We start from the raw sequence: 17,267 nt of genomic DNA, 5'->3' as shown, positions 1-17,267 counted from the left end.
ATTTTATAACTTTTTGTTAATTAACTAGTAAACATGGAATTTCATTGATATAATTGTGAAGTTCACTGGCATAGGATTACCTAGTTGACCTCTTTATGTTCTTTCAAGGTGATAATGACTGATCTAAAAGTACCCAAGAATTATTGAGTTGGAAGGATTCCAACAGAATCTTCTTTATTATCCAATTATTCTTAGTGGTTAAAACAAAACAACAGCAACAACAACAACAAAAACAATCCATAGTGTCAGATTTAATTGGGTGAATGGTCATTCCCTAATTGCATTGCTGGCCTTTCATGGAAGGGGAAAATAATTTGGATTCTTAGAGCATATGTGAAAGGAGGGATGGAAGACAAGTAGAAGAAAGTTGTTTAGGCTTAGCTGTTGGACATAGAAAAAACTTTAAAAGGCTCATAGCATTTGTTTTTCATAGAACCCAGAAGAGGAAAGACCACAGAGATTATGTAGGGTAGATAAAATGAGGGGGATAGGCTAAATTGTTTGTTTGGTCCCTTTCAGTTCAAATATTTTATAATGCTAGGATGTTATAATCAAGTTGTTTTATACTATTTGATATACCTATTTGAAATCAACTTCATTGAGGTTATATGAATTTTTTTTTATTGAGGTTGGATGGGAAGTATTTAATTTGGAGATGGAGTACTTTGTCAAGTGTGGTAGACCTGGGGATGGGAGTGGGAGGGTGGGAAAGTACTATTAGCTTTAGAGAATTTATTCTGGGGAATAAGCCATTGGCATAAAGGTTGAGAGAAGAATGCAGAAAAGATGAAAATATGTCAAAAGCAATCAACATGTATTAGCCTTTAACCTAAGAAAAGGCTCTGATGCCTCTTTCTCCTGCCCTTCATTTTCTCTCCTATATCTCATGTTCTCCATCCTAGAATAAGCTATCTGTCAGGTTAAATTGGCTTCTTCAGCCAGTCTAGAAATTTTAGTACCACTTTCAACATTGTTTCTGTGAGAAAAATTAATTCCAAGTTCCAAGTAGCCAAGTTGAACTTTTTAAATTAAATCTGTAAAAATACAGTACTATACATTAAAATGCAATATATTGTTACAACATGTTTGTACATAGAGAATAAATACACTAATGAAAGGAGAACTTCAATTTATAACTTTTAAGATAAGTGTATATAATATTATATATGTGTATATATGTGTGTATACATATATGTATATATACCTTGTAGCCTTAGATAACTCTCCAAGACTATTTAGGTGCTACTACTATAATAGGTGCCAACTTGCTTAGGTAGAAGGATTTTCCTCACCTTTCACTTTACCAAAGAAATCATATGTACAGTCATGGCCTATGCAAAGGATATAATGCTACTGTGTGTAATATACACATACATAAACACATATATACATATACATATATGTAATAGTCATTATAATTTTTCAATTATATAATATAAATAATAGCAATATATGCCTATATTTTATATATACATATACATATATATATATATGTCAATTGCCATCATTAATGTTCATACTCCTGTCAGTGACAGTTCCTGTTTCTCAGTAAAATACTCATATAGAAACATTAGTTACCTTCAGTATATTAACCTGTGTGAGGCATTCTTGGTCATATGAACTAGTGTATTGCAACTTATTCTTTTTTTTCCTTGCAAAGGGACTTATTAGATAGGACATATCAGGAAGAGAGAAAAAAGAATCTTACTCATTAGAAGAATCCTAGCATAATTGATAATGCTTCTTTTCCCCCACTAATGAAAGAACTTCTGTATTTTTGAACAGGGTGGTGGTGATTGTCCAGAAATGAGTATTGGAGCCATCAAAATTGCCCTGGAAATTTCTCTTCCTGGATCTTTTATATATGTATTTACCGATGCACGATCCAAAGATTATAGACTGACTCATGAAGTATTACAACTCATCCAACAGAAGCAGTCACAAGTAAGTATAAATTCATTCCCAGGCATTACTAGGTGACCATAGGTTAAGTAGTACTAGAGATAACTTCTTAGATCTGACCATTATTATGTGGAACAATTCTATTATTTGGGCAAAGCAGTAATTGGACCTATGTATACATATTAGTTAATACACATATCTTTATAGATAAACATTTAATCTTCATTGTGGAGTATGGGCTAGCTCTCTGGAGGCCTTCAGGATCAGCCAGAATCAGGATAAATGAGTCCTTGGTTTTTAGGGGGAGAAATGAAAGAGTCAGCCAAGCAGATTTCTGGATTCGGGAGTCCCAAGTTACCAACCTCTCTCCTCCTCCTCCTGCCAAGTGACTTTGGACTCTGTTGCTCTGCCCTCTGATCCTTCCCCATGATTATCTTAACACCAAATATTCAGCAAGCACCAACAGTGAGAAGAGCCATTTATCCAAACATATGCTAATAGAGTCATTGTCTCACATTGAATAGGTAATTAGCTTTAAGGTGCTCAGTTGTCTGATTCAAGCACACCTTTTTGGAGTTTCTGCCCTCTACACTTCTTGGATTGGATTTTTGGGGTATTTGCTTTCTTAAGGGAGAAAGTTTGGATCTTGATCTGTGATTTCATGGGTAAGGATCTTCTTGGGTGAAAACTCTCAGTACTGATTCAGAGAAATAATTCATCCATAATTTGCAGTCTTAGAAAGTTATCTGAGGACACTGAAATGTCTGTAGTCATACAAGTAGTTCCATAGGAAAAAAATTTAAACTTGTATCTTTCTGACTTCATATATGACTCCACACATCTTCTCATTAACAGCCTTCCTGTTATTTACAAGTTATTTGTGCACCATTTTTTGTTTTCCATCTGAAATACATAATAAAAAATGTCCAAGAGATAAATTATTGACATTAAAAAGCTTGACCCTTTTACTCTGCCTTTTAAAATACTCATCCCAGGAATCATTTTGATTACAGGTGGTATTCGTGCTAACAGGAGATTGTGATGATAGAGGCCATATTGGTTATAAAGTTTATGAAGAGATTGCTTCTACAAGTTCGGGTCAGATTTTCCACTTAGATAAAAAACAAGTCAATGAGGTAAAGTCTATATGATTTCTTTAAAAAAATAACATCAGAGTAAAGAAATAATGAATCTAGTATTTTTAGCTAGCTTGACTAATCGTGACTCATTTTATTACCTTCTCAGTTGTTAAAGGCTATTTGATAGAATTATTGTTTATTTAACCACATCTCTGTGTTCAAGATGGATAATCAATGATAAAATTTTGCTGACTCAGCATTGAGTCTAAACATATTGACTTTGGAATTGTCTTCTGTGCAACTATTAATATACTTAGACTTAAATAGAAATTTATTTAAATAAAAATGGAATTGATGATTAATCTTTTTCCTTTCTTAGATCAGTAAAAAGAGTCTAATTAACACTGTTAACATGTATTTTGCATACCTTGCCAAATATTTATGAAGCAAAGAGAGATACAGAACAGTGGTATCAAACTCAAATGGGACCTAAAGATCCCTATAGGTATTTAGAAAACTATATATTAACATCTATATTCTTTTAAAAATTATCTATATTACATAATATTATCTTATATAATAAGATCTATATTATAGTTTTATTATTTATTTTGTTAACTATTTTTCAGTTACATTTTAATTTGGTTGGGGCCACACTCCTGGCCCTTTGTGTTCGATATCTCTGATGAAGAGAATTCTAGTGTATAAGGTCAATCTTCTATTGGGACTTATGGAAAGATATGGATGAAAATGACTCAGAATGAATAATATGAGAGGTATTGAAATCTCTAACAATAAAGAAAGTAGACATATCAATAGAACATGTATCAATCTAAATATAAACCCTGTATTGAAATTGGCAAAAGGTATCTGATAATTTAAATATGTTTCATATTCTTTAAATTATTCATCAATCACAGTTAAATTTATATTAAAATAACAGGATTATGATAATTTGTAAATAAAAATTTAGAGAATCTATTCAGAAGACTAGGTTTTACAAATTGATAATAGATTTTTAAAGTATGAAAGAAAAGTCTTTCAAATGATACAATCATTTTATTTTGATGGTACAACTGCATTTATTTCTTGTCACTCAAGTGATTGGTTACAAATACATTTATACAAACTTGATGTGTTGTAAACATAATGCAATTTAAAAGTTGAATTCTCAATGAGGCTTTAAATTCTCCTTTCTTAACTGATAATTGGAGTAAAGAGTTAGTCTTCCCTTGAGTATTACATTTATAGTGTCACAAACTGAACACTATTGCGTTCATTGTAAAATAAGCTTATTATTTCATTATCTCAAAAGAAGCCTGATCTTTGTCTTTCTCACTTGGCAGAGTTTATAGTCCTGTCACAACTTAGTTGACAATCTTCTATGTGGCTAAGGAAAAAAAAAAAAGACTGGGAGAAGAGATTTTTGGCCATCCTTCTGGTTATGGTTTTTTTCTCAATTTGAAGAGGTTGGTCCTAAGAGTAGCTCTATCACTGACCTATATTTGAAACCTTTCCATCTGGGAAGGCTTGATTAGAACACGTTTTCTACTAGTAAAGATTTTTAGAACCTTCCACAAAAGAGTTAAAACTCTTTTGGTGTCATGGATTCTTTGGCGGTCTGGTGTGCTGATAAATTCTTCCTTAGAATAATGTATAAAGTAAAATACAAAAGAACCCAATTCTATAGAAATATATGATATTTTCATATCTGAGTTCAAGAATCTCCTCTAATTCATCCATGGATCCCATTTAAGAACTCCTTTTCTAGAAGGAGGTAAAGGAGACCACCCTAATTTTTGCCATCTAGGGAATTTCCAGTAAAAAAGAAAGAGTTGAATTTCTTATATATTAGATAGGAAGTAAGAGAACTGGGAAAAAATGAAGTTACTTAAAGTCTCCCAACATATCTATTAAAAAAAAACAAAACAAACAAACAAAAACCAAACAGAAACCCACCATAAATAAAGGCTCTGTGGACTACAAGATTTGATTTCTGGTTTTCATTGCTGTCAGAATTGATGTTAAAAAAAACAGTGATGTTTGATGGAGTGTGAATTTGGCACAGCTTGAAACTGTACTGATTAATCTGTCACTGGTGTTTTAAATAATATGTCTAGCTTGTTCCTGCTATTTTGGGTACAGCTCACTCCAGGCTAAATATTCAGACGGGTCTTTCTCTTTTTTTGGCTTAAGATAGAGACTTTTTCTGAAGCCCCTGTTCTGAATGATATGTATTTTAAAAATATATATATCGTTTTATTTGTCTGTTCCTGGCTCTACACCAGAGGCTATTTGAAAAACATGACCCTATCACTGACCTTGAAAATAAGTAGAAACGGGTGTTTCCTCTAGAACGTGAAAATGTGTCAGAGGAGACTATGACATCAAAATCTACAGGAAATTTGTAAAAACAAAGTATATATGTTTTTATTCTTTCTCTTCTTTAAGCTTACCTAATTAAATGTCAAAAAAGCAGTAAAGAACTCAGTGAAACTGTATTGATATATTTTGTGTACATTCACATGTACATGATTCACATATATAAATTTATTTGCATTTCTTGATGCTAGTAGTCAGTTTTGAATCCAAAATAAACATATAAGTCAATGGGGACTTGATCAATATCAATTTCTTCAATGTGAGTAGATATATTTGTCAATGTAAACATATGGAATTATATTGAACATAAATGTACACATCATATCATACATACTTACCATTCATCCTCTTAAATAAGATCAAAAGATTATATGGATGTTATGGGCCAGAACTCTGAATTTGAAACAAGGATTCTTTTTTTTTTAATAGCTTTTTATCTATAAGTTATATGTATGGGTAATTTTACAGCATTGACAATTGCCAAGCCTTTTGTTCTAATTTTTCCCCTCCTTCCCCCCACCCCCTCCCCTAGATGGCAGGATGACCAGTACATGTTAAATATATTAAAGTATAAATTAAATACAAAATAAATATACATGACCAAACCGTTATTTTGCTGTGCAAAAAGAATTGGACTTTGAAATAGTGTACAATTAGCCTGTGTAGGAAATCCAAAATGCAGGCAGGCAAAAATATAGGGATTGGGAAGTCAATGTAATGGCTTTTAGTCATCTCCCAGAGTTCTTTTGCTGGGCATAGCTGGTTCAGTTCATTACTGCTCCATTGGAACTCCATTGGAGATTTGGTTCATCTCATTGCTGAGGATGGCCAGGTCCATCAGAATTGATCATCATATAGTATTGTTGTTGAAGTATATAATGATCTCCTGGCCCTGCTCGTGAAACAAGGATTCTTACAAGTTACTAACTTAGTGGAATTGATAGAGACAATGGTTATTTAGCATGGTGCTTAACAGTTCTCTAGTTCAGTACATGTACTTAGTACTTATTATAGTTCCACAAGATTCACACGTATGATAAGAGAGCATATAAGCTCAGACAAAGCATATAAGACAGATTCTTACAAGCTCAGAACCAGAACTAGGAAAGACAAAGAAGTAGTGGCAGGCTCTCCTCCTTTGCTTCTCCACTGAAACCAAGATCTGGAAGGCCTCCAGAAAAACTAGCCAAGGAGACAAGACTTTGAAGGAGACAATAAACGATTTGGACTTTAACCCTTGGCTATTCATGTGGTGATTACTGAACTGAAACAAAGGCTGCTACCAGAGACACCAAGAAAACCTCAACAGGGAATATTAAATTTTAAAGAGAATATCACATATGGTCATGTGAATATTCCATAACCAATTTGGAAAAAAACAGAAGATATAATTTTGAAGTAAATGGTCTCTCTTGAACTACTGAAGCAAATATTCTTGTTACTGTATTTTCAGAAATCAGAGAAAGTTTCTTCATCATTTACTTTGATGAAGTCTGAACCATAGTAAAAGTATAAATGATAGATTCCATAGACTATCTGAATGAAAGTCTGCTTTTTATATATATTCATAAATGTTATTCTAGAGAAAGGTAAAAAATTAAAAAAGCTATAAGATATAACCAAATCACATGCCAAATATCACTACAAAGGTTTACAAAAGAAATATGAGAAAAGAAAGAATATAACATACAAAAAGGTCTACACCTAAAAAAGGTGAAAAATAAACATGAGATTAATCTATGAAGGTGAAATGGATCAATAAATCAGTGGAGCCCAGTCAATGTCTTTTTAGAAAAAAGCAGACCTATGTAGATAAAATACACAAACAAAAAGTGCAGTAGACAGGTGAAACCCAGGTTGTAGTCAACTTAAGTAACTTGAAAAAGATAAATCATGAAAGGGGGAGAAAAGATTATTTTCTTCCAGGTATACATTCTCTCTATGGCTTTCTGTGTCTCTGTCTCTCTCTGTCTCTCACACACACATACAAAAGAGAGAGAGGAGAGAAGGGGCGGGGAGGGAGAGAGGAGAGAAAGAAGAACTTACCATTTCTTCTCATTAGGGCACTACAGGGAGAAAAATGGATATAGGAGTTAGCCGTAATGGAGTAACCAAGAAAGTAGGCTAAACCATGGACAAGAATGTGGAATTGTGTAGCATTAGAGACCAAACAGTTGTGGCAAAATAAACTTCAGCTAAGAAGCTGAAAATAGAAGAAACAGAAAGATTATGACTCAGTGATCTGAGTTTGGATCAGTAAAAGGAAGTGATAGCATTAGGTTCCTACTGTTTCCAGCTATAGATTACTATAACTGATTTTGTTCCTTCTTCCTTATGACTCTTTTCTTTTTGTTCCTTTCAAAGACAAGGATCAACAGCAAATAATATTTTGGAAGGAAAACAAACCTAAAAATCAGTACCATGAATGTGAATGGGATAAATTCATCCATAAAAGAAAGGAGGGTAGAATTGTATTAAAAAAAAAAAAAAAGCCTTCCTAATTTCTTCTTAGTCACCAAATATGTGTCCATTTGCAAAACTATTCCCCTAAGACTTTTGTAAAGATGGGAAAGTAGTGATATTGTTGTCTTTTTTTTTTTCAACAAATATGTGTTTTCTCCCCCAGGTATATGACATTTACTCCCTTTTTACAGATATTTTAAGAATTAACTCTCTCCCTGATTTCATAATTATATCATGGTTTACAAAGACCTCCTTTTTATATTTGGTCCCAAGAAGTTGATCTTATCTTTTTTTTAATATCATTTCTAAGTCCTTATGTTTGGGACTGTGACTGGGAATCCAAATATAGTATCTCCAGTATCATCAAAAGAGAAAATTATTTCTTTTGGAAAATTTAAAATAATTTTTCTAGGTTTTTTGTTTTGTTTTGTTTTCTTGTTAACCAACTTCCAGTTTCATCTTTGAATACCTTTAGCATGATCTGGTCTAATAGTCTCATGTCAAGCTTCTGTAAATTTGTTTTACCTTCCAATAATTCTTACTTTTTATGAGTCAGTACTGCTCACAATCTTCCACCATCCTCTTGTATAAGAATTTATACACAAGTTTATATTATAAAACCATGTTGCTCTTGGCTCCTATAACACTCTCCTTGGCAAAATGATCAAGTATTTGCTGGCAGTTTTCAGTCTCTTTTGGCATTCTCTTTTGTTGATTGATTCACATTGGTTAAACTTCCTTAGGAAATGCTGAGAATCTATTCTTCTATCTATTTTTTCCCCTTTTTGTTTAAATAGGTCAGGTTAGCAATACTTAACATTAGAGTTATTTTAATTGCATTTCTTTCTTCTCCTTCTCCTTCTCCTCTTCTCCTCCTTCCTTCTTCCTTGTTCCTTTTCTTTTTTTCCTCCTCCTCCTTCTTTTTTTCCTTCTCTTCCTTTTCCTCCTCCTCCTCCTCCTTTTCCTTTTCCTTCTTCTTCCTTCTTCCTCTCTTCTTCCTAATTCTTCCTTTCTCTCTTTCTTCTTCCTTCTTTCTTCCTCTTCTTTTTCCTCCTCTTCCTTCTTCTTTCCTTTTCCTCTCTCCTTCTTCCTTCCTCTCTCTCCATCTCTCTGTGTCTCTCTCTGTGTCTCTGTCTCTCTGTTTCTCAACTTGCTATTGTTTTGGATTCTTGTTATAACAATCTGGTAGTCTGATTATTCAGAAATTTCTCATCAAGAACTAGTCACTTTTGGTAACATTTTGTGTTTACCATATATAATTTTCTTATTCTCCTTTTTCAAGAAAATACTCAAGATATCTTGATATGAAGCTTCTCTTGTGGCCTGTAAACTAATGGTGATTTTATGCTTTTCTTTCTGTATCTATAGATAAATCATCCATTAATTTGTATCTGGCCTACTCTCTGTACCAAGGCTGGCCCTCAGAAAGTAAACATAATTCAATCAAATCCTGTAAACCAGTACCATATCCCCAACCAGATCTTGTATTCTGCTAGCATAGTCCTCAAAAATACAGAGTTATTTTCAGGACACCGTGCATTACATTTTTGTTTTGAAGAGTCATAATAAAAATAATGTTAATAGGTTACAGCTTTCATGTTATCTGCAGATGGTAATGGCTGTTTTAATGTAAGAGAAAACTTTTGGTTAATTTAATTGACATAAATAATTGTAGGCTAATTGTTCCTAAGATATTATAATATTTGTGAATCCAGAACATAACAATTTGCTTTTGAAAACATAAAATCTAGAAGATTATGTAATGAAATGATAAATTCTAATTTTCTCAGACATATAAAGTTTTAGATGCTGTGCTTATATCACATAATAGATTAATAGAATTGTTACTTTTTGACTTTTTCCCTCGTGGTTAGACAGTATTAAAAGTATTGTGAGGATTCACTTTTCTGAAAGTGAAATCTAAGAAAGAGAAAAAATAGTTAATAGTTGAAGGGAAGTTTGTTTGAGAGATTTCCTTGTAACCCATGATAAACTAAAGGAAACCGTCTTTGTTCCACACATTTTTCAGGTTTCTTTATGCATTCTTATAATCACCTGACTGCAATGGAGGGTTAGACAAGCAAAATCTTTGGATAGGGTGAGCTATTTCTGAGTCTCTGTGTAATTTAGGCCAATGTTACAAACATTGAAAATGTTTCTCTCTTTCATTCTTATTTTTTTCCCCTAAGAATCCCAGAGGAAAAATATACTTCAAGGTCATTAGAAAAAGGGAATACTAAAAAAGGTCCTTCAAAAGCTGTTGATAATGTTTTTAAAAAAAATATAAACAAATAAATTACACCAGGAGATATGGCAGCTGGCTCTTACCATCAACTTTGCCTTTCAGATATAAACTTGAAAACTTTGGTCAATATGTTTTTGTTTAATCCTAAATGTTTGATGCCATCTGTTTTTAGAGAGCCAAAAGGTTTAAGGAATAAATGACACATTCATGAAAATGTAAGCTCTGTTTATAACTGTAGCTTATTTGTAAATTTATTTATAAAATTAATAGTAGTGATACTTTCAACTTTTTTTTTTTAATATTATACTAGAGCCTGCAATAGTGATATATAAACCTGTTTATACGAGTTTAAAATATCTACTGGATATCTTGTTCTTACTATCCTTTGTATCAATTCACTTAAGATTGTGTTCTTTTTTTTTTTTTTTTTTGGCTGAGGCAATAGGGGTTAAATGGCTTGCCCAGGGTATACATCTAGGAAATGTTAAGTGTTTGAGCCTTATTTGAACTCAGGTCTTCCTGACTTCAGGGTTGGTGTTCTATCTACTGCGCCACCTAGCTGCTCCCAGTTTATTTAAGTTTTAACATGCTTTTGTTTTATTTTTCTATGAACATTAGTGCATTTTAAAGACCTGTTAATAAACTAGGTAATTCAGGCCAGTTCCAATAAACTTGTGATGGATAGAGCCATCTGCATCTAAAGAGAAGAGTGTGGGGACTGAAAGTGGATCACAATATCGATCTTTTCACATTTTCACCTTTGCTGTTGTTGTTTGCTTGTTTTTCTCTCTTTTTTTCCCCTTTTTTATCTTATTTTTCTTGTGCAGCATGATAAATGTGATAAGAATATCTGGCTATGGATAGAAGAAAGTTAATTAAGGATATGGAGGAAAATTAAAGCCATTATTAGAATTGTCAAAGGAGATTCTCAAGATTCAATCACTGCAATAAATTTATCTAGAAAAGTACAAGGAATTATTAAAAAAAGAAAATCGTCTTTGACTCATGACTTGTCCAATTAAAGGCAAATTCAGGAAATAAGATAAAAAGAACTTATTGGTACAGCAAGACATCAGACAGCTGTAGTGGTACTGGCCTCCAAATTCTAACTTGAATTTTATTAGTCAGGAGTAAAATAATTTACATTTGAGAATGAGACAATCCTGATTAGTAGAGAAGGAGATGGAATTAGTGCTTCTTTAGTTCTGCTGCTAAGTGGATAGAGCACTGGATTTGGAATCAGGAAGATTCATGTTCAATAAGTTTAAATGCAGCCATATACACTCACTAACTTTGTGATACTGAGCAAATCACTTAATCCTGTTTGCCTCAGTTTCTCATCTGTATAATGAGCTAAAGAAGGAAATGACAAACGAATGCAGTATCCTTGTCAAGAAAACCCCAAATGAGGTCACTAAGAGTGAAAGAGGCAAAAATGACTGAACTATAACAATAAGCATCTTCTCATTTACAGCATCATTGAAAGATAGGAATAATTCTTGGGTGATGGTATTAGTCTGTAAGACATAGAATTAGTCCCAAAGGGGACTGAAAGCTACAAGCTCATTAAGCACTATACCCAAAGGGTAAGCAAATTTAAAACATAGGAGTCACTCTGACTCTGTCCCAATAGCTGACTTCATATATTATGAGATAGATGCTATGGATCTACATATTTTCATTATCTCAAATTATAGAGTAGAGTTATAACTAGGAAAGACTGCTTAAGTTTTACCCATGAAACTAAAGATGCCCCCAAATTAACACATAATTCTCTATCAGCATTAAAACAATGGAGCCTAATTAGGATCTAATTAACAAGAATTGTTAAAGTCTTGCCTTATTAGCTTTCATTGTTAATGAAATATTTCTGTGAGTCACTACAGTTAACTAATTACCTATTACTCTACATTGAATATGTTTTAATTACTTATTATTTTTCACATCATGAATTGCATAGTTGACTTGCAGGTTCTTTTTGTACTGCTTGTTGCAGGCACCCAAACTTCTAATTCTAACTGTTCCTTTGTTCCAGCAAAAACAATACTGAAAGAGACAAAGAAAGGTTATTTTTCTTGCCTAAAGTCATACAACTGTGGCTGAGTTTGGGTTGAAACTGTGGATTTTAGATTCCCAATATTATATTAGTTCCACTACAGCATGTTGCCTAGACCCTAAGAATTCTGGGGTTAGACAAGATGATCTCTGGGCTCCCACAGATCCTGTGATCTCATAGTTTTGCAAACTTTAGATAATTCTGTTTTTGCTTGCTTCAAAAAGACCTCCATTTTGCCATTTATTTTTGGCAACCTTGTACCTGCACAGGTTTCGTTGTTGTACTTATTCTCCTGAATGCTCAAGAAAAAGTATTCTGTTTATATAAACTAAATTTGAGACCCAGACTTTCTAAAATCACTAAGACAAGATTATGATGAGGTCCTGGGTAGTATCAAATGATGAGATTTAGGTGAACAACTGGCACCAAATTTTGTGATGGGTGTAAGCACACTAAAGAATGCTTTTGGTAATGTGACAAATTCACAATGGCCTTTCTCTTTGCCAAAAAGTAATTATATTTATGAGAACAGGTTACAGACAAATGAAGAGGTAAAATAGGCACCAGGAGTGGTAAATATGAAATAGGTTTGGGAGATTATATAGTTAGCAAGGAAAGGAGTTTTAACATTAATGATAGAAAAGACAAGTTCCCTAGTGGAGCTCACAATTAACCAGGAGAAAGAGAATATACCTTGTAGGCTAAATCCAAAGAGAAGTTTAGCACCTTTAAAAAAATAGTTATTAAAAGGAGAAAAGATACCATGAGTGGGGCATGGGGAAGGGGAAATGGGAATACAGATATCACTAGGGAGAACATTCTGGAGGTCTAACCCAAAAGGGATTCAGCAAAGATGGCATATGACATGGATAGATTGAAATTTAACCTTGGGGTTTTTTGACATCGCACTTTAGCTTTCAGAATGGATATAGTAAGCTGGGGTTACCCAAGACATCCACAGGAGGTGGGACTGTATTCCCTGATTTCCATCAGTGTCCTGCCCTGTTTGCCTCAGGGAGTAATCTTATCAGTACTTAAGGCTTTTTCTGCTAACCCCACTTAAGTTACCTAGTACCTCCTCAATTACACAGAGCTACATGGACTCCATTCTTCCCTTTGTTATTTTCCTCTCGTTGGACAAAGATTTGTGATGTTAGTGTTTTATGTGGATTATAAGATATCCAAATGTTACTCTAATTAGTCTAGCGTATTAAGAAACCTTTTAATAAAATGCTGCTTTGCCACTCTCCTCCCCCACCCCCATCTCCAAATGTCTAGAAATATTGGAAAATAGAAATGGCAGAGAGGTCTTAAAATTAGATCACTGTGTTATCATCACTAGGTAATAGATGGCCTTTGTTGGTGTATAGTACATTGCTACAGTAAGTAAAATCTGAAGAAGCAATGAGTTCTGTTTCTTGGGAATTTTTGTTGTTGCTTTTCTAATGGGCTCTTCCTGTTTAAAAATATAAATGTAGAATGAAGATGTGATGTTAAAATGCATTACTCCAGACAAATCCCAATTTTATTATAAGTATTTAACAATACTTAACAGAGCCGAGCTTGTGTTCAGATGGCTTTTCCAATATAAACCCAAGATGGATGAGCCAGTTTTTACAAAATAAAAGGCAATTTGTACCTTTGCCCAAAAGTTACACTGAATATTTTTGCAGCTTCAAAAATATTTGGATAAGTCTTTTAGTATTTTTTTCATTTTACTCCTGATACTTCCTGTTTCAACTGGGGTCTGAAAGTAAAGACCACAATTTCCCTAGAGAATTTATTCTTATTAGAACTTTAACCCAAGTAGAGGCAGAAATAGTCAGAAATATTAATGAGGTCCATTTCATTTAAGATTGAAGGTGAAGTGGAACCACTAATGCCTGAGAGGTTCAGATAATTATTAAAGTGTTTATTTTGTCCTCCATAGTCTTAAAGCCTTCTTTTTTTTTTAAGATTAAGAGTCATTTTAAGTAGTAGAAAAGCCATATTATTTTACGTTTGCAGAAGATTTTATATATTTATGTGTGTGATGCTTTATATTTGATTTTCATCTATACTATTAGCACTAAATTATCTTATTGGTATTAAATAGTAAGGAAGAAAGAATACATAACTAAACACCACCAGGAAAAACAATTGTCACCTTCATTAATTATACTTTGTTCATTAATTAAATATAAATAATTAATTATAATTGAAATTATACTCATTTCAAACACACCATTTGTTCCTTTAAAAAGTTGCACTTCAATTTTGCAAGCATAGAGCTATTTATGTTAATAAAGTCATTTGGATTTTATTCTAAAAAATCAATGTCTTCTACTGAGTATTTTTACAGGGTTTATTTTTACAGGGTTTACGAAGTACAACATTGCATTGAATATTATGACAAAGTGGCAGTGACTTTCTAGAAAGGAAATATAAGTAAGCATAATTACTAAATTGGTGAGTTGTTTTAATTGCTATAGTGGCAAGTCATTAGCCTTGAGCCTCTCTAAATGTGCTTATTTGTTATGTGTGTCTATTTGCAAATGAAAAAATAAAAATGTGATCTCCATTAGTTAAGAAAAAAACAATAATAATGGCTTCCTCTTAATAGGAAAGATAGTATGATAAATTGGGGAGTTTCAAAATGAAGAGAGTTGGAATGATTTATTTCCTTCTTTATGAAAAAAAAATAACCAAAGTTATATTTTGCAAAAAAAAAAATACTTGAAATTATTTCACTTCTAAGATCCTGGTCTCTGAGATTCCTTTTTCTAGACCTCCACTTCCCTTTCTTCCCAAGAAGCTTGTCTGTAGCTTCAGTTTGAGCTTCAATTCTGTGATCCTTCCCTATTTTTCTTTAATTCTGGCTTCATTTAATGAACTGTCTTCTATTTTAGTCCAATGTCCCTTTGATTTTCAAACAGCTAACTTGTTTAACTCCCAGCCTTTTCTGTTCCTACTCTCAAGAGGTTAACCGCTCCTGGGGAGAAGCATAATACTAATCCACTAGTAACTTTTACTAACTTAAATTATCCTTCAGGGGTGAATAGCAATTCTTTTATTCATCTTTTATTGACTGTCACATTCATCACATAAGCCAAGTCTCATGAACTACTTATTGAAGATAAGAAAAATGGTTTTTTTTTTTTTCTCATTCTTATAATGGTACTATTTTAAAATGTAGAGGAGAAAAAGTAGAGTGTAAGCTGGAGTTATTAAAAAGAATGCTTTTGTGATAGCTTTTTTTTTTTTTTTTTGCCTAATTTGGCTCTGAAACTTATGGTTTTGTTAGTAACAGTTGAAAAAAGATGATATAATAGTAGGGAAGTATTCGAAGTTATTGACATTTATGCTAAATGAGAATTTCTTTTTTTGAATATCACAGATTTAAAAAAAACTTACATGTTGGGGGGGGGAAATAACATTTAATTACCTCTATCCTCTTCACTCTATGAAGATGATCTTGTCTTCTAACTGAAAAAATCAAAGCTATCTGCTGTGTGATCCTCAGTTCTTTTACTGCATTTTCTTTTTACCCATGTTTATTGCCTATGGCTCTCAGAAGATGAAGTAATCCTTTTTCTTGCTAAAACTATGGATATGAATGTCATATTCTATGTCTTATATCACCTTGCTCCACTTCTCTCTCTTTAGATATATTTACTTTTTTCTTTTGGCTTTCAACTATGAATATGTCCATCTTTCCTTGAGTCTAAAAATCAAAGAAAACAATAAAAACTATCCCATCCTTTAGTTTTCATTCTGGCCAAATTTTTAGAAGAACCAGTCTACAAGGTTACCTTTTCTTTCCCACCTCCCTCATACTTTTTAAGTAGGATTCTGCTTCTGTCACTCCTGAAACTGTTGGTTTCATCTATAATCTCCTTATCACCAAATTAATAATATTTTTTAAAGTCCATATTTCCTTGAACTCAACAGTATTCCTTTCATCCTGTCCTTTCTTTTTTATTCCTACTATAATCATCCTAGTTTCTGCTTTCATTGTGTTTTCATAGGGATCCACAGATAGTTTCCCATTTTTCCTGTCTCTAGACCTTCCCTTTCTAGTTCAAGCCTTTACACTATATCCCAGGTGTCTCCTGCAGTATTCTGATCATGTTATTCTTTTTCTCAAAAGCTTTTAGTGACTTCACTGCTTGTTGAATATAGTATAAACTCTCTATTCTGAATGGTAATTCAAGGCCATTCAAAATGAATGAAACTTAAATTTCTAAATTTGTTCTTATATAACTTCCCTTCATGTAGCCTAAATTCTGCTAAACTAAATTACCTCCTTTGCTTGTCTTTGACTTTGCTAATATTATCTCTCATACTTGGAATGGACTGCCCACACTGTGACCTATTTAAAAAGTTCCCTTCCTTGTAGGCTAAGCCTGAATGTCACCTCTTCTCTGAAATCTGAAGGTACAAGTGATATTTCTATCCTCAAACTGGCAGAATTATATTTTGCTGTGTTCTTTGTTTTTATCACAATCTGCTTTGTACTATAGTTATTTGTGCATTAGTATTTCTACTACCTCCATAAAAATTTAAGCTTTTTGAAGATCAGAATATGTCTTATTTAATCTTCCATCCCGAATATTCAGTGAAAACAAAGAACAATCAAATGATTTACATATTATTCAATATCTGGCACAGATTTTGGAAGTCATTCTAGCTCCTGCCATGTGCTTGTGGACCTGACCAGCTTCCAGCTTGTCCAAGATTTAAACAGCAAAAGGCCTGAGCCTTTTCATTAGATTAAAAGGATGCAATCATCTTTGATGAATATTATCTGCTTCCTGTGGGTCACGACTTCCTATGGATTACATTATTTCCTTTGGGTCAGATCACTTCTGTGGGTCTAACCTTTAGAGAACACATGACTCCCTACAACCCAGGATTCAAGACCAGGTATAGGGATCATATGACTCAGGCCTAGTCTCATAAATTAGTCTCATAAACTGAGAAAACTTCATCCAATCAGTCCCATTCATCACAATTACCCAGTAAAAAAGCCCATGAGGTTAGGGCATGGTTTTAGTTGGCAGGCTAAATCCTGAAAGGGACTTAGCATCCTAAAAGAGTTGATTAGTTGTAAGGAAGATTGGGGAAAGTGGGAAGCATAGTCGCGTGTGGGACAGTTATG

At 33.1% G+C, this 17,267-nt stretch overlaps 1 protein-coding gene across 1 annotated transcript in view; it reads left to right on the top strand.

Annotated features, from left to right (window-relative positions):
* Nucleotides 1-17,267, top strand: part of HMCN1 (hemicentin 1) — a 503,334-nt gene that overhangs the window by 149,254 nt on the left and 336,813 nt on the right. Inside the window, exons 3-4 of the mRNA XM_051998776.1 lie at nt 1,786-1,944; nt 2,916-3,038. Of these exons, the coding sequence (XP_051854736.1) occupies nt 1,786-1,944; nt 2,916-3,038 (282 nt within the window). The remainder of the gene's footprint in view (nt 1-1,785; nt 1,945-2,915; nt 3,039-17,267) is intronic.

Source organism: Antechinus flavipes, chromosome 4, assembly GCF_016432865.1.
Source record: "Antechinus flavipes isolate AdamAnt ecotype Samford, QLD, Australia chromosome 4, AdamAnt_v2, whole genome shotgun sequence".
Lineage (NCBI taxonomy): Eukaryota > Metazoa > Chordata > Mammalia > Dasyuromorphia > Dasyuridae > Antechinus > Antechinus flavipes.
The sequence above is the reverse complement of the archived record's forward strand: the minus strand, read 5'-3'. Positions and strand labels throughout refer to the sequence as shown.